At 42.5% G+C, this 25,314-nt stretch overlaps 1 protein-coding gene across 8 annotated transcripts; it reads right to left on the bottom strand.

Annotated features, from left to right (window-relative positions):
• Nucleotides 1–2,521: 2,521 nt before the first annotated feature.
• LOC126985863 (acyl-CoA-binding domain-containing protein 5-like) lies at nucleotides 2,522–25,021 on the bottom strand. Of its 8 annotated transcripts, none has more exons than XM_050841343.1 (11): nucleotides 24,847–25,021; nucleotides 23,568–23,703; nucleotides 20,125–20,254; nucleotides 18,457–18,650; nucleotides 15,752–16,087; nucleotides 14,924–15,088; nucleotides 12,756–12,833; nucleotides 11,286–11,418; nucleotides 8,341–8,633; nucleotides 7,424–7,655; nucleotides 2,522–6,321 (listed from the first exon to the last, which is right to left on the bottom strand). In XM_050841343.1, the coding sequence occupies exons 3-10, from the start codon at nucleotides 20,183–20,185 to the stop codon at nucleotides 7,485–7,487; spliced, it is 1,431 nt and encodes a 476-aa protein (XP_050697300.1). In that variant the 5' UTR covers nucleotides 20,186–20,254; nucleotides 23,568–23,703; nucleotides 24,847–25,021; the 3' UTR covers nucleotides 2,522–6,321; nucleotides 7,424–7,484. The 8 variants fall into 8 exon arrangements, with proteins under 8 accessions (XP_050697300.1, XP_050697301.1, XP_050697296.1 ...); XM_050841344.1 differs by having other exon boundaries at nucleotides 23,568–23,673; XM_050841339.1 differs by lacking the exon at nucleotides 23,568–23,703 and having other exon boundaries at nucleotides 2,522–4,177; nucleotides 4,220–6,321.
• Nucleotides 25,022–25,314: the final 293 nt, after the last annotated feature.

Genomic DNA, 25,314 nt, shown 5'->3' with positions numbered 1-25,314 from the left:
CATTATCATCTTTTTTTCATCTTTTTTTTTCTTCTTGTTCTTGTTCTTCTTCTTCTTTCAATTCTTCTTTTAATTCTCCTTCTTCTTTTTTTAATTCTTCTTTTTTTTCTTCGTCTTCCTCAGCTTCCTTTTCATCTACTTTTTCCTCCTTAAGTGTCGGCGACAAAACACTGTAAACGTGTGTGTGTGTGTGTGTGTGTGTGTGTGTGTGTGTGTGTGTGTGTGTGTGTGTGTGTGTGTGTGTGTGTGTGTGTGTGTGTGTGTGTGTGTGTGTGTGTGTGTGTGTGTGTGTGTGTGTGTGTGTGTGTGTGTGTGTGTGTGTGTGTGTGTGTGTATGTGTGTGTGTGTGTGTGTGTGTGTGTGTGTGTGTGTGTGTGTGTGTGTGTGTGTGTGTGTGTGTGTGTGTGTGTGTGTGTGTGTGTGTGTGTGTGTGTATGTGTGTGTGTGTGTGTGTGTGTGTGTGAGACAGGCAAATGGGACAACGGTAAACCAACCTCCACCTTCAGTTTTCCTTACCCATATCCCCCTTCCTCTTACTCTCTCTCTCTCTCTCTCTCTCTCTCTCTCTCTCTCTCTCTCTCTCTCTCTCTCTCTCTCTCTCTCTCTCTCTCTCTCTCTCTCTCTCTCTCCATCCTTCCCTGTTTTTCTCTTTTCTCCCTTTGTTCTTCCTCTCTCCCCCGTTAGTGCCTCAGTGGTGTAGTAGCTGACATGCCTAGCCGGGAATCCAAGGGCCCGGGTGCACATTCCCAATCTCTCCATGGGTATGTGGTCTCAGAGTGAAGACGCTTGGGCTGTAGCTTCGAAACTAACCACGAGGTGCACTGGAAAATACTCTCATACTCTCAATTTTTCTCTCTCCCATTCCTCAATTTTTCTCTCCCCCTTCCACAATTTTTCTCTCCCCCTTCCACAATTTTTCTCTCCCCTCTTCCTCAATTTTTCTCTCCCCCCTTCCTCAATTCACCTCCCCGCTTCCTCAATTTTTCTCTCCCCTACTCAAAATTACAGCACATTGCTCTCAATTAAACCTATCTTAACCTAACCTAACGTAACCTATCCTGTTCAAGAGCGGGCGCCACATACCCGTACAGAGAAGGGAAATAAGCGGCCCCGGTTCGATCTCGCCCTGAACACTCGGCGCACAGATCGCATGTTAATTCCATTCATTTTCCCTTCTTTCCTCTCCTCCCTTTTCCCTCTTAACATCTGCTCTTTTTCCCTTCTTTCCTCTCCTTTTGTCTCCCTCTCTTCCCTTTTCCCTCTTAACATCTGCTCTTTTTCCCTTCTTTCCTCTCCTTTTGTCTCCCTCTCCTCCCTTTTCCCTCTTAACATCTGCTCTTTTTCCCTTCTTTCCTCTCCTTTTGTCTCCCTCTCCTCCCTTTTCCCTCTTAACATCTGCTCTTTTTCCCTTCTTTCCTCTCCTTTTGTCTAACTCTCTTACCTTTTCCCTATTAACATCTGCTCTTTTTCCCTTCTTTCCTCTCCTTTTGTCTCCCTCTCTTCCCTTTTCCCTCTTAACATCTGCTCTTTTTCCCTTCTTTCCTCTCCTTTTGTCTCCCTCTCCTCCCTTTTCCCTCAACATCTGCTCTTTTTCCCTTCTTTCCTCTCCCTCCTTTTCCCTTCCCATTCCCCTCTTAACATCTGCTCGTCTCTCGTGGCTGCTTGTTCTGTTGTTTCTTGTTAGCCGTACTTGGTTCTCTTAATTTCTGTTCTCGTCCTGGTTAACATTTTTCTCCTCTCCTCGACAGTGATTCAGCGTTTGTATTGAACTCTTAGGAGGGATTCTACCTGTTTCAAGTTGCATGTTATACTAGTTTTATTGTTACTATCATTATCTATTAGTATTAGTATATAATCATTAGTTTTTTTCATTTCATCTTTTTCTTTTTCTTCCACATCTTTTCTTGTTTCCTCTTTCTCTTCTTCTTCTTCTTAGTAGTAGTAACAGCATGGTAATATTATAATTTTGGGCCAAACTTGTGTAAATTTTTCGTGTTTCCTTGTTTTATTTAGAAATGATTAGGCCAGTTTATTCCCTCAGTAAGTATACATTTTTTCTTTGTTCTCTCTTTCCCCTCAATATGTCTTTTCCTTTTATACTGAGTTCTCCTCCTAATTCTTCACCACTTTACTATTCAGTTTTCTATTATTTATTACGTGCTCTTTCTGTGTGATTTACAGCACCAAGGCGAGGAAGACTGGTGAGCATGCAAACAAAGGAACAGATTAAAACTATCAGGACTGTGATGGGATAAATATTCAAGGTAGGTATTGTTTTTATTTATTTGTGTAACAGTTTCATTAAATTACAATAATAAAAAATATACTTGTGATAATACAGACTGACTAAATAAAGGGTGATAATACAGACTGACTAAATAAAGGTTTTGTAAAGATATGCATGTGAAAAAAATACTGACCAATAAACTAGTAATGTTTCAAGGTCATACTAAATGAAACCATGTATCCAGCCCCCCCCCCCCCCCCTCTCTCTCTCTCTCTCTCTCTCTCTCTCTCTCTCTGTGTAAAGGTACTCATGACAGTCTGTAAAGGTACTCATGACAGTCGATTTCATTTAAAACTTTTCCTCATTTTTTTTTTTAATCTCAATGTTCTGTTTTAAATGTTTAGTTGTTCTATTCTTTGTCTAATCTTTCAGCATTGTTTTTCTCATTTAATTTCTGGCTTATGTTTGCCTCATATCATATAAGTGATTTTGCCTTACAGAATTTTTTTGCCATCTCCTTTGTGAGAGGAAAAGATTAACTTGAAGACAAAATATCTCAAAGAATAAGAAAAATGCTGATTGACAATGAAGAACATAGACCAATAAAGGTAACCCAGTGCAAGAATTTCCTCACTCAAAAATAGTTTCTTCCTCACAATCTGTAGAGCCATTGAGGGAGGAGCTTTCCACTCAGTTTTGGTCGTGGGCAACACTGCATCCGGTCCTTCAGTGTGAAAGAGGTGAATATGCAATACCTCTCATATGCATTTCTAAAAGCAATATTTCATAAAATTAATTCTAATGATATTGTATGAAACTATAACAGAGAAGAAAGCATTGCTCATCTTGCTTTATTCCTTGCAAAGTGTAGGGAAAACCTGGCAACACCAGCTGTTTCTTGACACCCTTCATCAAGCTGATGGAAAGGTGAGTAAAATCAGGTTTTCAGTGATATGTGATCCAGGCTTATGTATTAAATAAGCACAAGTATTGAATGTATGTTTCATTTTCTGACATTAGATTAAATTTTGGCATGTCATATTGCAAAGACCCATCTGTCAGGCGAGAGCAGCACATGATGCTGACTTTATTCTGAATGCTGCTGAGGCCACTTTAATGCTATCATGCCTGCAGATATTTTCTCAGTCAAGATATTGACTTCTGTAAAATGGCAGCTTGCAGTAACTATTAATTGTCATTCTGCAAGTATTGCAAATAACATAAACTTCAGTTGTCTTCATGATGTCTTGAGACATTACGTGCCAAAATATATTTTACATGTATTATCATAAAAAAATGGCACATTTAAAATGAATTGTGTAACACTGAAAGTCTGGTCATTTCTTACTTTTCTATCAATAAAAGGGTGATGAGAAGCAACTGCACTTGCAGTTGGCTTTGTTTTGCAGGACTAAAGCAAGTTAAGGAATACTTTGTTACATTTTTATATGAAAGTATTTTTACTTAAGTTTTATGAAATAATGCAGTATTTTGCCTCACAGTCCTTTCAGGGAAACAAATGACAGGCATTGCACTTCAATCTCTTTCCTGGTGAGGTATAAGGTGGCACAGCACTGGCCCTTACATACACAGAGTTTGGAAAGTCCCCAAGTGTTTTTAGATTTTCACTTTCTTCCGTGCATGAACTTCATTATAACCCTTTTTCATAGTTGTCATCACTCCACTTTTTTTTGGATCATTACATTACATTACATCATTTAGCTTTGTTAGACATTTCAGATTACTATCTTCATCTATTTTGCAGGTGACAATGATCAGCACCTTATCTAGATCACTGTTGTAATTAATTACTATTGTTAACATTTTCAGTCCAGGAGCAGTATTATAGACAAACTGACCACATACCTTTTAGGATAACATGTATACCTTTCAAAATCACTTACAACAACATATATAAAGCTGCAAGACCTATAACTCCAACAAAAAGACCTATAACTCCAACAAAAAGACTTATAACTCCAACAAAAAGACTTATAACTCCAACAAAAAGACCTATAACTCCAACAAAAAGACCTGTAACTCCAACAAAAAAGTAATAGTTGAAGAAAAGATATATATAAAATAATATCTAGTATAACAAAGTGACTAAACCTTATAACTACACAACCCTCGCAGTATAAAAACAAAACCCTATTGACTGTGCTTCAGTTAAGTATCAACTATGTATTTATAAATCTTGTGGCCACACTTTTGTAATCCATATGGTGTCTCAAGGGGGAGAGTACTGCTGCATAATGTGTCTTCCAGCTGTTTTGTCAGATTTCTTGCTACTTTGTTCTATTGAAATGTTTTTATATGCTCTCCTTGGCTTTCTAACATTCCTCATAGGCTACATAATTTTGCATTGCACCTTTTCCCCAGTGTGTTTGGGTGTGGGTATTTTACCTAGTTGTAACATACAGGATTTGCGCTAAGCTTGTGTTGTCCTATCTTCATAATGTACGTGTGTGTGTGTGTGTGTGTGTATTTACCTAGTTATAGTTTTACAGGGCCTGGGCTTACGCTCGTGTGGTCCCGTCTCCGTATCTGTATTTGTCCAACTTTTCCTTAAAGTTTTGCACACTCTTCGCCGATACTACCTCCTTACTTAGTCTGTTCCAAACCTCTATATTTCTTTGCAGGAAGCTATATTTCTTTGTCTCTCAAGCATCTTTCCTTCCTCAATTTTTTACTGTGTCCTCTTGTGTTCCTGGTGTTTATTCCTTCTCTTATAGTCCATTGACTCTAACTTGAGCCCTGTGGCTTGGCCCGGGGAAACCCCCATTGTTTACAGATCTAGCGATGACCTGTGCATGGCGATCTGTCTCACTGGTAGTCTGTACGTTATCTATTTATGGAATATATATATTCATAGTACGAATGCATGGTGTTATGAATGGCTTGGGATTAGAAGGAAAAATGACGACTCGGTAAACCTTCCATATCACTTGGCAACGTGGCTTGTGCGACGTTGCCGCCAGATGGACCTTGGCAACAGGAGCCAGGCCGCACCATTCAGCGTTCACCCACAATGGACAACTCAAGAAGTTCTCACTCTCGCATCCTGCACAGCCATGCAAAAGAGAGAGAGGCAGCGACCCTCTCTGAGGAGAGTAATGGAGTGATGTGGCACCGGCGCGGTCTCGTGGGGAATCCCTGCGTAGCGCCCAAGGGCTCAAGTTAAAATCGATAGACTATAGTGGAAACTCCTCATTATCTTCTTCTTCTTTGTGTGTGTGTGTGTGTGTGTGTGTGTGTGTAATTCACCATGGCTGGACTCATGATAACCAGCTAGTATCTTTCCTGAATGAACTTGGAGCTCATGAGTGACAGGTATTTGGGTACAGCTGGAATCTCATACCCACTCACCTCTGGGAGGTAGGACACAACTCCTGAATGACACCGGCACACATTCACTGCTGGGTGGACAGAGGGCATGGACTAAAGGAGACTGCCATCCATCTCCACCTCTGGTTAGCATGCCTAGGTACGAATCCGTGAGCCCAGGTTTGAATCCCGGTCTGGGCAGTCGGTGTGCAGCTCTCTCAGCTGTTTAGCCTCCCTTTTGGGCTGGTCAATAAATGGGTACCTGGGGAAACCTGGCGAAGTTATGACCCAGATGTCACATTGGCCCCATGTCCTGGGGTAATGGGTACTTCCCTTCACAGGCTCAAGGGCCAATGTGACAGAGATGAGCAATGAGGCCAAGTGCAGCTAAATAGCATATGCCTCTAATTTTACTTTTACCATCCATCTCCATTCTGCCCAAGAACTGATTCCAGGACTTATCAGTTGTGAAGTGACGGCACTAACCACTGCTCTTTGTGTGTATGTGCGTGTTTGTTTCCATGTATGTGTTTGTGTTTTCCAGACTCCTTTCACTGGCTTCATCTCTCTCTCTCTCTCCCTCTGTCTGTCTCTCTCTATCTCTCTTCAGATAACACACTAGAATTCTTCCCTAAAACCCTTCCCCTTTTGTCTTTAACCCTTCCATTGCCAGGGATGGGTGAGAGGCCATTCCGGCCCACCTTTTATTGTCGACTGGAGTGGTCCGTGTCTGTTGTCTTTTCTGCGGCACCAATAATGCTCTGGAGCTGAAAATAAATGAGAAGGTTAGTCAGTTTAATAACTTGTATATTCACTTGTTTTAGATAAAAAAAATACTGAAGACCCTTGACATTCATGGGGGCTATGAGACAAAGACCCCCCCACGGAATTAAAAAAAACATGCTTGTTGGCTGCCACCACTAAAATGGTTCTGCAGCCATAAAATAGGCCACTATACCATTTATACACTCTTGTTAGCACAGCACTGTACTTATAATCTTTGTAACAAGTGAGGGCACACAAGGCGCAATATCAATATCACGAGTGGTTTTGCATGAAAGCGAAACTACTGCCTTACCTATCAAATGAGCTCAGAGAGCTGAAGAGGTGGATGAAGTGGGACTCTGACTCAAGGAGGCCTGGCAGTGACAAAATTAGTAACAAGGGTTACATGACTTACATCTGCTACTGGTTCATGTCTAAAAGGGGTAGCCATAGGCATCTCTAGTCACTGCAACCATTTGTGGTTAAGGTTATTCCAGTTGATGAGCATATAATGAGTTAAGCTGGAGGGCAACCCTGGACTTCATGTCTCTATTTGCAGTGTACACTTCTACTGAGATGTGTGAAACTGAAGTAGGAGGTCTTGTATGCCAAACTCGACTCTGTATTTGACCAGTAGCCCACTCTGGACATGCTTTTTGTCTTAACGACTTAAATGCTACTATAAGTAGTTACAACATATGTGCCTTATGATAGTTTGCACTTGTGACCAGGACAATAATATTAGCAGTACTTGGTTAAGTAATGAGTTGCCATTTCAAATATCCTGCCGTGGGCAGAGCAGCTGTTTGTTTACACAGTGTTCCTGCGCCTCCTGCCCCCTACTATCCTGCCACTGTTCTTACGTACTGACTGACTGACTGGGGGTGGTGGGTTGAACTGGTAGGGTAGAAGAATGACTTGCTGCATGTAAAGGGAACTAGTGAGCTATGTGTTTAGAGTAAGGTGGATCAGTAGGTTAGTCCACTACTATACACTGTGCCTTTGAAACTGAAATTTCTGAAACTCTTAATATTTTTGCTATGATGTACCTGAGACACTTTCTGCATGCATGATTCCTTCACACAGATCACCAGTACTACCTACCTCTTTCATTCTTTCTCTCCTTAACTTTCCTCCATTCCTCAGCTGGGACACACGGAACACCCTAGGAGCGTTTCCTCCGACACCTGAGGAGAGGCAGGAGTCTGAAGCCCCCGTGGAGGATGAGGGGCCACATGAGGAGGAAGAAGGTGGAGCGTGGAGACAGCTCAGGGAAAGGCCACCACGACCGCCCACTTCCATTCCCTGGGGTGTCACCGCCGCTGCTGCTGCCGCCCTGGGTGGTGGGTGGAGGGTGAGTACATAGCGGTGGAAGTGTGTGTGGTGAGGGAATGGGTGGCAGGTGCATGTGTGTGTATTAAGTGTGGTAGTGGAGGTGAAGGTGTGGTGACCAGGGAGAAACAAGATTTTACACACACACACACACACACACACTTTCAACACTTTTCTCCCTAGTCATCATCCATATTTTTGCAATTACTTGTGCAATTCAAGTGATGCTTTGCCAGGAATATCTGTATAAATAAACGCAAGCAAAAATAATAGAAAACATATTTGCTCAGTTTTAAGAAATGGGTGAGTCTCCTTAATCTTACCCTTTCAGATTATAATTTCAACGTGTCCTTAATATTGGAGATGTGCCGATAGTGTTGGTATCGGCAGTATCGGTCATTATTTGTAGTATCGATATTGGCAAGATGAAAATGAGGCTGATACTTTCCTGGCTTATTTATTATGCAATTCAACTTTTTTTTACCATCAATTTTCAAGCCATTTCCAAATTCCCTTATTTCTAATTTATAAAAACAAGTAGATGTATACATAGTTTTATATAATCTTAAATATGTAATAAAAAAAAGCATCAGTATTTGTATCAGCAAAATATTGTCCATTAGTTAGTATGACCTAATCTTATTGTTTCAGCACCCTAGTCACCTCACCTGTAACTAATCAGCACTTACTTGGCAGGTGCGGCAGACAGCGTGGTGCTGGGTCAGGGTGAGTGTTTCCAGGGTGTTGAGGCGGTGCAGCACACACTCCATGTCTGTCTGCAGCCGCTGTAACACTACCATCAGCTGTGCACTAACATCATCGGCCACCCTGCGCCCACCTCGCCCTCCCCCGCCTCCACCCCCACCATCTCCCCCACCCCCAGAACCCCCGCCACCCCACCGCCCATGAGCAGGGTGGGAGGGGGAGGGGAAGGCAAGGGGGAGCTGGGAGTGGCCTGGAGGGTGGTTGGGGAGGTTGTATCCTGCAACGGAAGATTTACATTGGATTTTAGTGTGAATTTACTTGACTGTATTTACCAAGTTGTAGTTTACAGGATCTGAGTTAATCTAGTGTTGTCCTGTCTCCATATCTACATTTATTTGTGAAAAGGTATATTTGCTATTAAACTGCGCCACTCCAATACACAGCGAGGAGGTATGTGCTATTTTTGTGTTAAACAGTTGCCAATGAGACAATTAAACTTGTATGCAATCTAAGTAACAACACCCCATGGACAATTTTCTTGTGTCAGTAATGGACCACACTCCTTGTTGAGCTACAGGTGGCACACGGAACATATCACCAGTACATTGCATAAATAAATACAAGAAATGACATAAATAAAGATCGTAATACACACACACCCTTGCTATCAGCTGGCACCTGCCCCAGTGTCTGAACTGGAGATGACCTGGGACTAATACCTTGCTACCATCTGGAAGAAGATGACCTTCCCCTTCCCAGCACCACCACACCACACTCCACTTCCTAACCACCATCACCAGAACAAACCCACAGATAATGTAAAGTCCTGAACCCAAAGTCCCTTCTTTTTGTACTTGTTTCTTCTATGAAATTACTTTGCATCTATAATATCTATATCTATAGATTGTATCTATAATATGTATATTGTCAGCCTAATGGCTGCCAAAACTAAATAAACAATATTATTATTGTTATTTTTGTTATTGCAAACCATGACAGGCTAAGATAAGGGAAGGGGAGAAAGCATATTTCCACCTATGGTGCTGCTAGGCTTTTTTGGTGGGGCCTGGTGGTCAGTCCCAGCTCATTATGGTGCAGGCAAGTGTTTATAGTACCGTCATCTTGTTTGGCTCATACTGCCCCCGGAGCTGATCCTTGATACTCATTTTAGAGAGAATCTAGAGTTTGAGTTGCTAGGAGGTCTTAAGGACAGCATGTGGGTAGTTTGAGGCTGCTCAGCAATGATTGATAATTGTCAGTGCGCCTCAGTCCTCCTGGATACTACGCTGACCACTTGGCTACCACCTCCCCAAACCAATATCTCTAAGCTCTTCAAACCTATTCACCAGCCCCTTACAACAAATAAAAGTCCAGGACCAGGCAATGTATATCCAATACTACTTGAACAAACAAAAAGCAAAATACTCTCGACAAGGAATCGTCCCTTTGGAGCAAAAGATGGCTAAAGTAACAATGATTTTTATGAGAGAAGACTAAAAATTACCGGGTAATTACAGGCCCATTAGTCCAACCTCAGTAGTAGGTAAATTACTCGAGAGCATAATTAGGGACAAAATTGTGAGTTACAGTGAAAGTCACTCATTAATTAAGAAGTCACAACATGGCTTCTGTAACAAGAGATCCTGCTTGTCAAACCTACTGACCTATTATAACAAACTATTTTCATTCTATGATGTGACTAAATCATTGCACGTAGTCTATCTTGATTTTCAGCAAGCATTTGATAAAGTTCCACACCATAAATTACTTAATAAAATCAAGCAATTAGGTATTGAAGGCAATGTACACCAATGGATTGCTAATTGGTTGAGCAGCAGATAGCAGAGAGTGGTGATTGATGGAATTGCCTAAGTGTGGGTGCCTGTCGCTAGTGGTGTCCCTCAGGGTGCAGTTCTTGGCCCCATGCCATTCATTATTTACATCGGTGATGTTGACATTGGACTCAATAATCTCGTCTGTAAATTTAGTGACGGCAAATTTACTGACGGCACAAAGACTGGTAATTCGGTTCTCTCAGACAAAGCCTCCAAGAAAATTTGCATATAATTTCAGCTTGGTCTGACAGATGGGAGATGCCCTTTAATACAGATAAGTGCCAGGTTCTTCAAGTTAGAACAAAAAATATCATGGAAATCAGAAAAAATATCACCTATTCACTTGTGGTCAGTCCCCTTAAACTAAATACTGACCTAACTTGGCTAAACTCAGCCAACTCATCCCATCTAGTGTCACTTTATCTTTAATACTATAAACTAACCCACCCTACCTAATCCTATACACCTCTGTTGTGCAGAGGTTAATGTGCCTACAGTGAAACTAGATTGGTGAGATCATTTTTTGCGTTGGTTCCACAGGATCCTTTCCTCCCCGCCACTCTGCCACACAGTCCCAACACCTCTCTTTTTCTCTCCTATGTTAGCTAAAGGTGACATATGAGAGGAAGAAATAGGTTTTGGGACTGTGTGGCAGAGTGGCGGGGAGGAAAGGACCTGCGGGAGCCAATGCAAAAACAGTCGCCAATCTGGTATCACTATAGCTAGGAATCTGTGGTCCCAGGTTTAAACCCTGGCCTGGGCAGTCGGAGTGAAGCTCACCCAGTTGTTCACCCTTCCTTTTGGGTTGGTCAATAAGTGGGGAAACCTAGGCAAGGTGAACTGTGGTAACCTGGATATCACACTGGCCCTGAGTCCTGGTTAAAGGGTTCTCACCTACCACAGGCCCAAGGGACAATGGCATGGACATGAATGCCATGTCCACATGCATCTACAGTATATGCCCCAAATTTACCTTTACTACCTAATCCTTACCCTCACTTTTCTTGCCTATTCTCACACACTTCCTGCCCTCCTATAGCAACCTTCCTCTACATCCCATACTTTTTTACACCCAACTGCTTTCCTTCACTCACCTTGTGCTGGGGTCATCTGAAGACCACCAGGATGACTCTTATCCCCTCCACCATGCATCACAGCACCCTCCTGGCTTGCTGTAGGCTGTGGTGTGTTGTGGCTCTCCCTGTCAGTGTAGGCTGTACTCAGTTGCTGTGAGGGAGAGAGATGAAATGAGATAAGGTTATGTTAGCTTTGGAAGTTAGACTGAGTTAGAGAGGTGAGTTAGATTAGCCTGAGTTTGGTTAAGTTAAGCTTATGATGCCAGTGATCAGGGTTCAATCCCACTCACATTCACAAGGTTTTCCTGGGTTAGTGGCCAGTCACTACACCTACCCAGCCTTAACCCCTAAAGGGCAGGTGACGGGTTTTTCTGGTTGCCAGGTTAATGGTGGGTGACGGGTTTTCCAATCTGCCTTTTTCCACCGTAATTTCGAAGCTTCCATAGGGATTTATGGGTCAGAGTGACCCCTAGGCTGCCGCACAACTCCTCTGTGCCATTCTCAGTGTTTTGGTGACTAATAATGACATGAGTAGTTTTTTGGATCTTTCTTGTCTGATTCCGCGCCCGAGTGTCCAAAGCCTCCTCCTCGACTCCTCATAAGCCTCCTCTTCCCAAAAGAACTCTCAATGTGAGAGCAGTTGGGAGAGAGCTGAAAGTGACTTCTTCAAGCTTCGAAAGTGGTGTTAGTGGTAAAAACAGTGACAGCAACAGCAATGAACTCCAACCCCTTGTCTTATAAAGAAGGCTGAGCCCCACTGTTGTGCAACCTCACTTTGGTGTCCATCCTGAAGATCAATCTCATTACAGTGATGGTGGAAGTGATACTGAGGCCCCTGAGGATGCATCCCACCACCCTTCAGGATTGTCAAGCTCAGAATATGAGGGTAATGAAGGGGCTTTATAGTGGGGTTGAGTGCGGGGAGGGGAAGGCTGTTAGCTACACCGCGCCACCCACAAGATATGCACCGTTTAGAACACAGGCCTGCTGCGAGGTAAAAATTACAGCACTTCATCACGTCACCACGGAAACACCACATGACATAGAGACTTTGGGTTTGTGGCAGACTGAAGAGGAAGGATAGATAAAGGGAATGCTTATAAATTTAAGCTATTGGGTTAGGAAAAGCTGTGAAATTGATAATGTAAAGTGAGCAATTTTGGGGAAAACATCAAATTATTGCTATACAGGGAGAACCAATTTCACATTACATCCCCGCTGTTTAGGAGATGTATGAGTGCCTGGTTAACCACAAAAAGGGATGATGAAGCCAGAAGAGAAATGAGCAGTCAATCTTACCCCATGTGCCATCAAGCTGGTGCAAAAGGAAACCCAGCCTCACCCATCCCTCATCCTCGTGAGAACTGGGGACCCCACCTTTACCTTTATTTTAAGTTAGGAGAATCAAGGCCAATGAGGGAGAGAAAAGATGATAATGAGGAGCAGGAGGAAGAGGAATGGGGTCAGTAAAGGAAATAAATGTCATACCTGCACCGGAGTGAGACTGGATGTGGAGGTGGTGGTGGTGGAAGAGTGGTGGAGGGGTGGAACTATGAGTGGTAGGCTCTACAGAGAGAGAGAGAGAGAGAGAGAGAGAGAGAGAGAGACCAGTGTAATTACAATGATATAATGACACAAAGCAATATGCATATTTTCACACCTGACTAATATGATTAAAATGCTCTTGTTGTTGGACCTAAGCTGTCCAGGTGAGACTAGTGGCTGCGTCCCCTTTCACACGCCACAGACCTCACTTAGAATGTGGACGCGGGCCTTCCCACATATCCTTTCAGACGGTGCTGATGAAAACTGCCCACCCACCACCCGCACGAAGGTGGAAGGATGCAGGAGAAAGATAGGAAGGTGGAATGAAAGTGAGGGAAAACAAGCTCAGCCATAGGAGGGAAGGAGCGGTAGAGAAAAAATGCTGGAGGAGAAAGTGATACAAATGAATCAGCAAAATGAAAGACTAAAAATTAAGAAAGAGGGGAGAGTAAAAGAAGATAATGGGGAAGAGGAGAGAACTGAGAGGGATGATGAGGAAGTAACCACGTGGGAGAAGAGCGAAAGGAGCCATCAATATCTGCATCCAAATTCCAAAATGTAAAGTAGAAAATCAATGTGAAACAGGAAAAGGCACGGATGACCAATCATGTTGAAAGCAACCAGGATACTGAATAAGTTTTCTCTGGAGAGATGTGTGGGCATCGCCTGCGGCGTGTGAAGACGTGTTCCTATGCGCAGACGCGGGCCAGCAGGCGACCCAAGGGGAGCCCGCACTGAATTTCGCCGACATGCAGGTGATGTCTGTGCCGTGTGAAAGGTTACATAGAAAGTATCATTCATGAGCTTGCGCGGGTCCGCGAATAAATGTGGACATGGGCCTAGCCTGCACTGTGTGAAAGGGGCCGAAAACTTCATGCTCAGCTAAAACCTCATCAGTGTTTCAATTGGTATGCTGCCTGGATTTCATTATGAAGGCCCAGGTTCAACTACTAGTACTCAGTGGTGTTTGTTTCAAAAAAATTTAATTGCATTGTTGCAGCTTCACTGATTAAAAAGGTGACTTAATGGTGGTGATTCTTAAGCTCAGCAGGTTAGACAAACAGGATCTCTTAAATTGGAAATGATGTTGTGAATCATTAATAAGTGAGTGACTTTCAAGGTAACTCATAATTTTGTCTGTAATTAGACTCATGTATGTTACCTACTATTTAAGTTAGACTAATGGGCTTGTAATTACCCAGTATTTTGTTGTCTCCCTCTTAAAAATGATGCAGCATTTGCCACCTTCCTATCAAAAGGGACTATGCCTTTCTGCGAGCACATAATAAGCAATGGTGTGAGGATTCAGAATTTCACTTTTTGTTTCATTAAGTGCTACAGTATACATCTGCTATTTAGCGCATTTTTTTTCAAGGATTTCCTTATAACACAAGACCTAAATTGAGGACACAGTTTCCATTTGACACGGTTATCCTCCACATTACACATACTAATTTAGGGGTGTATTAAAAAAACACTCCATGTGGCAGTGAGGCCAGCCAGTCACACAAAAAGAGAGAAACAAGCGATGAAAATCAGAGTTAACACAATACCATATGGAGGGCCAATGACAAGTATGCATCACGCAAGACTGAGTCCCTCCTGAGCTGAGCCCTCACTGGGGTTCAGCAGAGGAAGCAGTTGTGGACTGGTTGATTATATTTTTCAGTCATATAAACACACACAGGGATTAGTTAAATAAGTTTTCAAAGTCAATGATAGTTTAGATTTGTGTGCACCTGATGCAACTTGTAACTTATTCACCCTGAACTAACGATTTTGACAGCCATGGTGCACCTCATACTTTGTTTACAACTTAACAAGCACTGCTGCCCTCATCATATAGCTACACTGCCTCACCCTTGCCACAAGACTAATCCACAGCCATATGAATTTATATACAGCTCTACTCAACTACAGCTCCCCTATAATGTCTTAACCTTTTATGCAAGAATAGGTCAGAATCACTGGTAAATTATGGAACAGCCTTGCTTCATCTAAGGTAACATAGGTGACAATTACAGGTAACTCAAAAGTGGCAAAGGCAACTTCCTTGTGTTTCAATTAGACTTAACTTGCAGGTGACTGAGACCCCAAAACAGGTAACTCACTTCAGCAGGTTCAGAATACTCTTCGTCCGTGTCCGAGTCGCTGTACACCTTGTTGACTGCTGCCGCTGCTGCCCCCGCCACCTCTCCCTCCTCTTCCTCTTCCTCCTCCCCTTGCTCATCATCTTCACTTTCATCCTCTTGTGATCCTTCCTCTTCTTGCTCCTCCTATAGGGATGGTAGGGAGTTTATAGCTTAATTCTTTCTTTCTTTGGTAACACGATGAAATAGTAATGGTATTGATGATGAGTTTGCTTGTTTCTTTCAGTGTTCCATGTTTGGCTGAGTCTCTATTTTCTTCTTCCTTCCCTCAGACTCATCACCTCACTTTCAAGCTTCTGTCTATTCTCTCTGTCCTCCTACACTCTTCCCTATCTTCTCTCCTAAATTCCTGCCATCTCCTTTCCTCCTCTCTCATGCTCCTTCAGTCTCCTATTTTCACCTCCCCTCTTCTCCTCCTGTCTTCGATGTACTGAGGAGATTGAAGCTTTAATTTTACTCTATTTTAGTATCTTGAAACACATGGAAAACTGAATCAGCCTAGAGAGGGGGGATCAACCTGTAACAAGTGAGAAGAGAAGCCACTGCTCTGATTATTTGGGCAAAGAGGTACCTTGAGGCTATTTGGGCTATGGGGAAGTTCACATTTCCTCCCTCTCTCATTGAACCGAGGTAAAACAAACTGTCAAAACACAAGCTAACAGCCCAACACCACTAAGCACTATTGTTATGCACACAAAACACCTCCATCACCACCACACAACACTCAACTCTACACACACACACACACACACACACACACATTCACAGCACAATACTAAAATCACTCACCCCCACAGCACTGTCCGCATCCACATCCCCTAAGGGCCGAGCTGCGTGGGCATGGACATAAAGAGCAGGAGCAGCGGTAGCATCCCCATTCTGCTGGTGGGCGTGGTGGTTCTGGGTGTCGCACTGCACGCCGTTGGTGATGGGGGTGTTCCTACCGCTGCTGCTGCTCTCCGTGGCTTCGTTGCAAGAGTCTGAGAGGTCCCCTGAAGACGGAGGCCCCTTGGCAGTGTTGTTATTGAGCTTCTTCTTGCCGGGGACATCCACGTACTCGTAAAATGGCCCCAGAGCATCGATGAAGTTGGCGACATTCTCGGTGTACGCCATCGTCTCTATGATCTGTTGGGGGCACGGAGGTGAGCGAGGTGAGGATGAGAGGAAGAGATAGAGAAGGTAGAGGTGGGAGGAGTCGAGGGGCAGAGACAGGAAAAGAGAGAACAAGGCAGAGGAATGATGAGGGAGGCGGTGGTGGAGGGTAAGGAAGCTAGAGAAGGGATGGAGGGATGGTAAGGGAAGGTTAGGTAGAGGAGAGATGATGGAGGAGGTCTTGAGAGAAAGAAGAAAGGAGGAAGGGTGAGGTGGTAGAAAGGAAGGAAGTAAAGGAGATAGTGAGAAGAGCGGGATGGTGAAGAGAGAGGTGAAAAGGAGAAGGAAGAAGGTGAGTTACCTAAGCCAACATTTTTATATTTGTTCATTTTATCTACGCAAGTCTAAAATGTTAGCACCTCTGGTGGGCTCAGTAACAACCTATTTTAGGAAATTATCTTGTAATACATTAAGAAAATCCTTGAACTCTACACCTTGCCAATCAATATTCCTCTAGTTGAAATTCCCTAATATGCAGACAGGTACATATATATAATATATTTGTGCTATATATATATATATACATATATATATATATATATATATATATATATATTTATATATATATATATATATATATATATATATATATATATATATATATATATATATATATATATATATATATATATAAATGAAACAATTGGTAACTAGGTATTTCAAATTCTGAAAAAGGTTTTACTTGCAATGTCTATCCATGTCTCTGTGATTGCTATTATGTTAAAATCTTCTATCATGCTTTTCCCCTTGGTAAATCCTTCACATTCCTGAGAGTTATGCTTTTAGAGTAGTAAGGCTTTAGTCCACCTTCTTGCACACCTATTACCTTACCGAGTGTTACAGACACATTACATGTACTGTTTGTGGTACTGACATCAAATGTTAGGCTGCCTCAGCAGTATTCATATTTGAGCCTCTGCCTATTTATGTCATGAGAGGGCTACAAACCTAATGAATAATGCCAACTAATTTAGCAATAAAATGCAATGCCCTAATAAAATGAAATAAATAAATTAATAAGTTAAATTATTCCTGTGAATAGAGAAGAGGCATTTGTTACAACATGATATCTTACGTGGGCCACTTCTGAGGCACTTGAGTCAGAGGCAGTGCTTATGAGGTAAATTAACTGTGTTGTTCCTTTGTTTCACGATAATATTTATCTCACTTAATTATTTTATTTATGGAGTTTTACAGGTACTTTATATGTGGCTGCTAAATTAATTGTCATTATTCTTCAGGTTTGTCGCCACAATGACATGTAAATCTAATGGTAGACCACCAGTAAACATTGCTGAGATAGTAACCTGCATCTGATAGCAAGGATACACAAGTCTTTAATAATAACATATCAGGCTTGTTCTGCAAAATGCCAAACCACATGTGTATATATACTTGTGTATGTTGTTTCTAATGAACATTTGGCAGGTAGTACTGTGCCAGGGAATTTTTCTTTTTAGAGGATATTCTTGATCTTTGTCAAAATTTCTGAACTGCAGTTGGTCAAACTGTGAATGCCAAACCTACAATTAAGGCAGTAAGAAGCTTGCGGATCCAAGTCCCTTGGTAGATAATCAATGTTGAGTTGTGGATAATGCAGATGTGTATAACTGAGCTTTTACCATATAGATGGAGACAGGACAACATGTGGTTAACTGAAATGCTGTATACTACAAGTAGGTAAATATCTGAGAAGGAGAAAAATTACTATGTACTGCTGATCCAAATTTTTTGAAACTGTAAATACCAGTAATTGATTGTCATCAATTTTGTATTATGTATACATATATAAGACAGGAGCAGAAAGGATGATAAGGAGCAGTGACTATGGAATGCTGGCATACTTGGGGCATGTAAGATGGAAAGATAGGCTATCTAATGAGGTGAGGAGAAGGTGTGGTGTGGAGGATGTGTTGTGTGTGCTGAGGAGGCAGAGGTTAAGATGGTATGTGCATGTCAAGAGGAGGAAGGAGACCAGCTGGAAGACTGAAGAAGACCTAGAGACGGTGTGTGGAGGAAGACATGAGGAGGATGAACAACATGGAGGAGAAAGCATATGATCATCAAGAGTGGGAGGGACTCATAACCCATCCAACCCCATAGGGAAAATATAATGTTGAATAAAAAGAAGAAGAATATATGAAACAAGCAAGATACATTAGGAAAAATATAATAAAGTATATGCAAAAAGAATCAACAAGAACACACAAAAACCATGCCCAACTACTTCCATCCTCAACTACAACAAAAAAATCTCAGACACATTAAAACATACACACGCATGCAATGCTAGAGATAGCTACACTTATAAATAAAACAAGCAAATGCCCCCCCCCACCCACCTTTTTCAGCTCCTCCACGTAGCAGTTCTTGGCCTCAGCCTTGGTCATGCTGCCCAGGGCCCGCCATGCCTGCCACTTGTAGCCCTTCACCACCTCGTAGAAGGCGGGCTTGGGCTCTGTGCACGGACCCTCCACGGCCTGCTTGTAGAGGCCATAAAACTTGAGCATCATGTCGTGGGACGGCTGGTACGGGCCTGAGGGGGAGGAGTAGTAATGCTTTAGTGTACATAAATGCAGATAAGGGTAGGGGATTAGTGTGTGCCTCAGCCAGAGAATAGGAAAATTTGGACAACTTCACCACAGACATCATGTTGTTGCCAAAAAAAAAGCCATGCAAAATTCAAACTGATACTGACATAAAGTGTTTTTTGTGGGATCTAGGTACTGTCAGGATCTTAACCCTTAAAGTGTGGGTGTCGACAATAGCTGACAGCAGGTGCCTGGGCTCAAACCCGTGTCGACAATAGTCGACAAGGCATTTTTTGAATTAGCGCGCCGTCAAATTTAATTTGTTTGTGCTGAAGTTGAGTGAGCATGTCGTTTTCTTTCTTATAATACCCAACCATGCTCCCTTGTCTAATTATGGTCAGTGTAGGCCTTGTCTTAGCTTTGAGAAGATGTCCACTAGACATCCCACCTCTTCTCACCTTCCAGTGAATTTCATCCACAAGATGGGGGCCCTCTGACCTCAGAAGCCATCAAGGGCATCAGGAAGGCCCGGAAGTGAATTTTTTGGGGGTGTTTCACATAAACTGTATAAAAGTTATGCTTTTTATTACTAAATAATAGAAGGGAAGTCCACTAGCAGTGGAAAACTGTCTATAAAAATGAGTTTTCAGTGATCCTATTCAATATTCTGTACTTGCTCTACCAATGGTCATATAGTCTTCAAATTAATGTCAAAGGACAGTTAAGGGTTAAAGAAGTACCTAGCCTACAGAACAAAAAACACTTTTGTATCAGCATCAATTTGAATTTTGTGTGACTCTTCTGGTAACAATATGGCAGCTGTGATGATGCTGGCCAAGCTCTCCTGTTCTATGGCTCTGATGTGCATGATGGGCAGTCAATTGGGGTAGTAGTTGCCTAGCTTTGATCACTCCAGTTCCCTCTGGGCACTTCTCAATTGATTTCCTTTCCAGAGAATTTGTTAATGTCCATGTCTCTGACCCATATGTTATGACAGTGAGAATTTAATGTTTCAAAACTTTTTGCTTCACTCAGCTCTTTTATGACCCCCTCATATTCATTCTGCATTTCCTTTTTCTTGGACATACTTGCTTTTACCTCATGAAATTCCACACTGATCATATTTACTACCTCATCCTGCCTCTTAGAAAGGAAAGCCACATGAGAAAACACTATACCTGCATTTGTTAAAATATCCGTGAAATGAAGTATTCTTAAAACTTTTTAAAAACTCATAAAGCTCTTTTGTTGTAGCCTATGTTTTCAAATGTTGGGGATAGATAACTGTACTCTATTGTTATTTAGCAAATAACACAACAATAAAGAATTAAAAAAAAAACTATGAAAGTGTACAGAGATAAAAATATCTGAAAATAACCTGAGTAACAGGCAATGATACAAAGACATCAACTACTACTACTACTACCCATACCAGATCAACAACAGTACTATTAATGCCACTGCCCTCTCACCACTCACCATCCTTGGGCAGACTTCGGATGATGTTGACAGCTGCCTGAAACTTCTCTTCGGTTGTCATTCTGGCTGGTGAGTCTCAGCTGCCCTGGGTGACTTGGCGACTGCCTGACTGGCTGATTCACAATGGTTCCTGTGAGATGGTTGCAGCAATGAGGCCAGTGGATTTCTATGGTTGTGTGGTTGGGAACTGGTGGTGTTGGTAGTGATGATGGAAGTGGTGTTGGCAGTGATGATGGGTGTTGTGATGGTAGTGGTGGTGTATGAAGGTCAACGCAGCAACTGCTGTGCTTGAAAATGAGATGGAGATGGAGACAGATGTAGATAATGAAGATGGAAATTGATTAAATGAAAACAGTGATAAGATAGGACTCCCTATCTCTCTCTCTCTCTGAGTCTGGTAACGATACCGTACCGTAAAGCTGGTACCGTTAGTACCGGTGCTGGTACCATTAGTACCGGTACTGGTACCATTAGTACCGGTACCTGCCCACCCCTATTGTTGAGTAGCGTGGCAGCGTGGGTACTGTATTGTTGTTCAAGTGGCGCGCGGTAAGAAATGAGCTCAGCTGTGTGGCCGCGGCACCGTGTGAGTCCAGTTTCGTGAGACATCTGGCGGCCACTCCATAAAATATCGCGTCTAAGTGAAATAACGTGTAAATTAAACATTTATTTGGATTTTGGACCACGCGTTATTTAAAAAAAGCATAAACTAAACTCGCGTAAATTGAGTTACCTGTACCACCAAATTGGCTCTAGCACTTTCACATCTTTTTTGATGATATATATTTTCACCACCAGAAAAAGTATCCTATACATATTTCACATAAAAATGACATCTGAAACTGACCACCTGATTCAACTGAATAATATCCAAAAATAGTGTCAAGCACCACAGTGCCAAGGATCCCTTAATGGATAAATACCCTTCATATAAATGGTTACTGAATGACAGGTGAATCTATATTTGTGGCCTCTCTGTAGGAGGGCTTCATTAATTTGAGCCTTTCCCAAAATGCTTTACTGCTTTGATTTTTATTACTGCTGTTGGTGTGATTCGGGGGATTATTGAAGAGAGGGTAGCCTACTAATTTTTGGACACTGGCTGCTTATTTCTGGACAAAATATGATGCTTTTTTTTATTATGGATAGTATTTTTTCCTCGATATCACTAAATGATTTACTTTTCAATGCCTGAGGTGCACCCACTGTCACCCTGCTCCCACCCATTACCACCAGCCCGTGTAGTGGACCACCCCTGCTGCCGCCCTGTCCCATCCCACGCTGTGTATTTCCGCCAGCCCACACTGCATGTCCAATAAATTTAAACTAACCTAACCTAACTAACGTAACCTACCTAAAGGGGGGCTTTGCTCCCTCAACCCCCTTAACAGGAGGGGATTTGCCACCTCGACCCCCTTAGCTGTGATAAAGGGCTTTGCCCCCTTCTATTTTTCAGAGGTTATTTGGGTAAAGATTTGTTTTAATGACATTACTAATTTTGAAATGCTGACTACTTATTTCTGGACAAAATATAATGCTGGTTATCATGGAGATAGTATTTTTCTCCGGAAATGACTAAAAGATTGACTTTTCAATGCCATTTGTGGGCCCGCCGCCGCAGCCACAAAACAGCTCGCAGAGGTTCAACTTGGGGGACCTGTGGGAAATTGGGGGTTTTGGGTGGGGGAGCATATTCACCTAAACAGTAAATCTTAGGAATAGCGGCTCCACGACCTCCACCACCCCAGCCCCCCCTACCCCCCAACACAAGCCTGGAGACTTGTGGGGAACCGGGGGTTTGGGGGGAAGGCAAAATCACAGAAAAATGGGCTTCCATATTTTCCCTAGAAAAATCCCTAAATTAAGGAAAATTCCCTAGTCTCGAAAGTAAGGAAAGTCCCTGACTTTATAACTTAACCTGCTAACAAAGGGGTGCTGCGACCCCCCTGGACCCCCCCACATGTATGATGCACCATAAAATCTTTTCTTTTTCTGTGGGGGAGCGTATTTAAACTACTGTATCCGAACCTAACCTACCTAACCTCTCTAACCCCTGCTAAACAGTGGGGGCACAGCCCCCCTGGAACCCCCCCACATGTATAATGCGCCATAAAGTGTTTTGTTTCTTTTGGTGGGGGAGCACATTTAATTTATATACTATAACTGAACTTTACGTAACCTAACCTCTAACGTGGGGGCTTCGCCCCCCTCGCCCCCCACTGCTAACCAGGGGGGGGGCAACACCCCCACATGTATAATGCGCCGATAAAACTAGAGAAGTGCAACAGTATGTGAGACCTTGGAAAGGTTATTATTCTCGTGGGGGCAATATTGGAGGTGCGTGCTCATCACAGCTTGATGTGCCCACGAAGCACTAAATAACCGCACCCCATGTGACACGCCCGTGTCACTGTTTGAATCTGGTGGATTGAAAGACAATACGTTTAGGAAACTTTACTCAAAGTTTCGGGACTAGGGATTTTTCCCGATTTTAGGGAATTTTTTGAGGCCCATATTTCAGTCAATTTGCCTTCTCACACCCAAAACCCACATTCCCCATAGGTTCCCAGGCCCTCAATATAACGCTCTCTAGGCTGTTGAGTGTTAACCCCTTCCCAGCGGAGGATCTATATATAGACGTTTCGAAATCGGGACTTTTTGTCAGCGCGTCTATACATAGACGTTTGCTCTCATTTGCCCACACTAGATTGTAGCATGGTCTATATATAGAGGATTCCTTACTACTAACAAAATTAACAAAATAAATCGTTATTTGGCATCTCAAACCCCTGACACTTATCGACATTGCCTCTCAGGGACAGTCACCGCTTGTGCTTTGTCGGTGGCGGATGTGCTTTGCACATTAGCTAACACTGGGAATTTATGCATTTTTTTCCATATTTTACTTTATTATTAGTCTATCATGTCAAGGAGAAAGTGACCTCTTAAGACGGAAGCAATGACTTCTTTGGTAGCTGAGGATATAGATGCTGATTTTTTGGATGTTTTTGATGATTCTGACTCATCTACTGTCAGTGATTACACTAATACATAATCTAAACCTTCATATAAATATATCAATATACATATAACCAATCAAACTTAAATAACATCTATATATAGATTCAAATGTTTGTTCAGTTTTGCGGCAGTCTATATATAGACGTCAATCTGGAATGCCCACTTGCGGGGAATCTATATATACACGTATGGATGAAAGTCGACAGCGTCTATACAGAGACAATTTTTTTTTTGGTAGTACATACATCTGCCCTACCGCCGGGAAGGGGTTAAGTGTACAGTGCTGATCATGTGACACGCCCGTGTCACTGTTTGCATCTAGTGGTATTAAAGGGACTGGGTTTTGAGTTATATGACGCCGTAATATGTGCCTCCTGAGGGATGCTACCAATAAAGAGGCTAAATAGTCAGTTAACACTTACCGAGAGGTGAAGTAGAATTATATTTTGAGTGAGTGATTAAGAGTGCCGGTCCATCCATCATGGTGGGCCGAGGAAGACTGGCAGAAACCTGCCTATGTGGCGCTGGCTGTGCGATACACCCCGCGTAGTAATACATCTTGAATGTAATCGTTTAAAATTATAAAATACAAATATTTGCGCCATTATTTGCTTTAATATAGAGAAAAAAATGAAGTAGAACTTGTAAAGACATTTTTATGTCCAAAATCGTAATGATAAATGCACGTCCTGGATATTACTGGTTTAGGATATAGTTTGTATGGTGCATTGCAAGGCAGCTATGAGGCTCAGTCTGTCTATAGAGGCGCTCGTGAAACAATAACAATGGACTTAGAAAAAAATTGTGAGGCCAGCGTGGAAAAATACACCCCTTGTGACAAACACGCCTGTCCGCTTGTCAAAACCCCGTCGTACGTGCAAGAAATGTTGTAATTACCACCACACCGTGCCCCAAATGCACACCCGCTAGGAGCCGCTATTCCTAAGACTATCCATTTAAACTACTACAATCGAACTTTATGACCTGACAGCTAACAGGGGGCTTTGCCCCCCTCAGCCCCCATTCTAACCAGGAGGTATTTCTCGCAACACTGGCTAGACCGCTGCCGCGGCCACCGCAGTCTCAAAGGCCCCCCAAGCCAATTTTGGTTGCGAGGGGTGAGTATGGGCAAACACTAGAATAATACCAAAGATATATGAAGAGCTAGTGATGTTTCATAAGGTAAGTAATGAAATACTGGCACGTTGCTAAAAAGAATCTTAACTGTCATTTGTTAATGCACTACATTCAGGGACCCCCAAAAATCCATATAATAGGTATTAACTTCGTAAGAGGTGGCTACCCTCTCTTCAATATTACCCCAACATGCTAAGAGTGCAGCCCTGCCCTGACAACAGCCCCCCCCTTGACACAGGGCGACAGGGACCCCATCAAGATTTGTTGCAGTGATAACATTCCTTGAACCCACATCACGAGTCCAAGAATAGCACCGCGGCAAGGAATGTCCAGCAGGACGACGGTAATAACTTTCCCAGCCTTGACACACAAACCCCGCCGTGAGCACCGCGGGCTGCCAACACAACTTTCTACCACCGCGGCGTCCCGTCAACCTACATTAACTTGTACAATGAATCTGAGAAAAGCAAAGCAGGAAAATAAGTTCAGGTAGTCCCTCCATGCACTCGTGACCTAGCGCCCGTGACTGTGAATATAATGACAGGAAAGTCATGGTTATTTTACCTTTATTTCCTTAACTGAGGTGGAGAGGGAGGTGAACTGTGGCCCATAGCGGCTCCTCCGTCTCCTGAGAACCTCCCATGAACGGAAAGTGGAGGAAAAACAGGAAAAAGTGTATAATATGGTGTAATGCGAGAGATGGTCCCCTCCCCCCACAACGATGTGTTTACTACTGACGAGCTTCTTCTTCTTCTTCTGCTTCCTCTTCTTCCTCCTCCTCTTCTTCTTTCTCTGTTTCTTCTTCTATAATTATGTTCTTTTACAGCGTTTACTGTTTTTTTTATTTCCCAACGCTGCTGCCGATCATAGCCTACGTATTTGTGTATAGGCCTATGCTTATTTTTTCCTCATAACCGAGATTTTTGTGAAGTTATACAATGGAAATTATATTTAACTTCTGCAAGATTAAGATTAGGATTGAAATAGTTGATTGATTGATTGATAGTTTATTGTTGCAGGTAAACAACAAAG

The sequence above is a fragment of the Eriocheir sinensis genome, chromosome 60 (genome assembly GCF_024679095.1).
Source record: "Eriocheir sinensis breed Jianghai 21 chromosome 60, ASM2467909v1, whole genome shotgun sequence".
NCBI classification, from domain to species: Eukaryota; Metazoa; Arthropoda; class Malacostraca; order Decapoda; family Varunidae; genus Eriocheir; species Eriocheir sinensis.
Note: the sequence above shows the minus strand (reverse complement) of the source record. Positions and strands in the feature narration are given on the sequence as shown.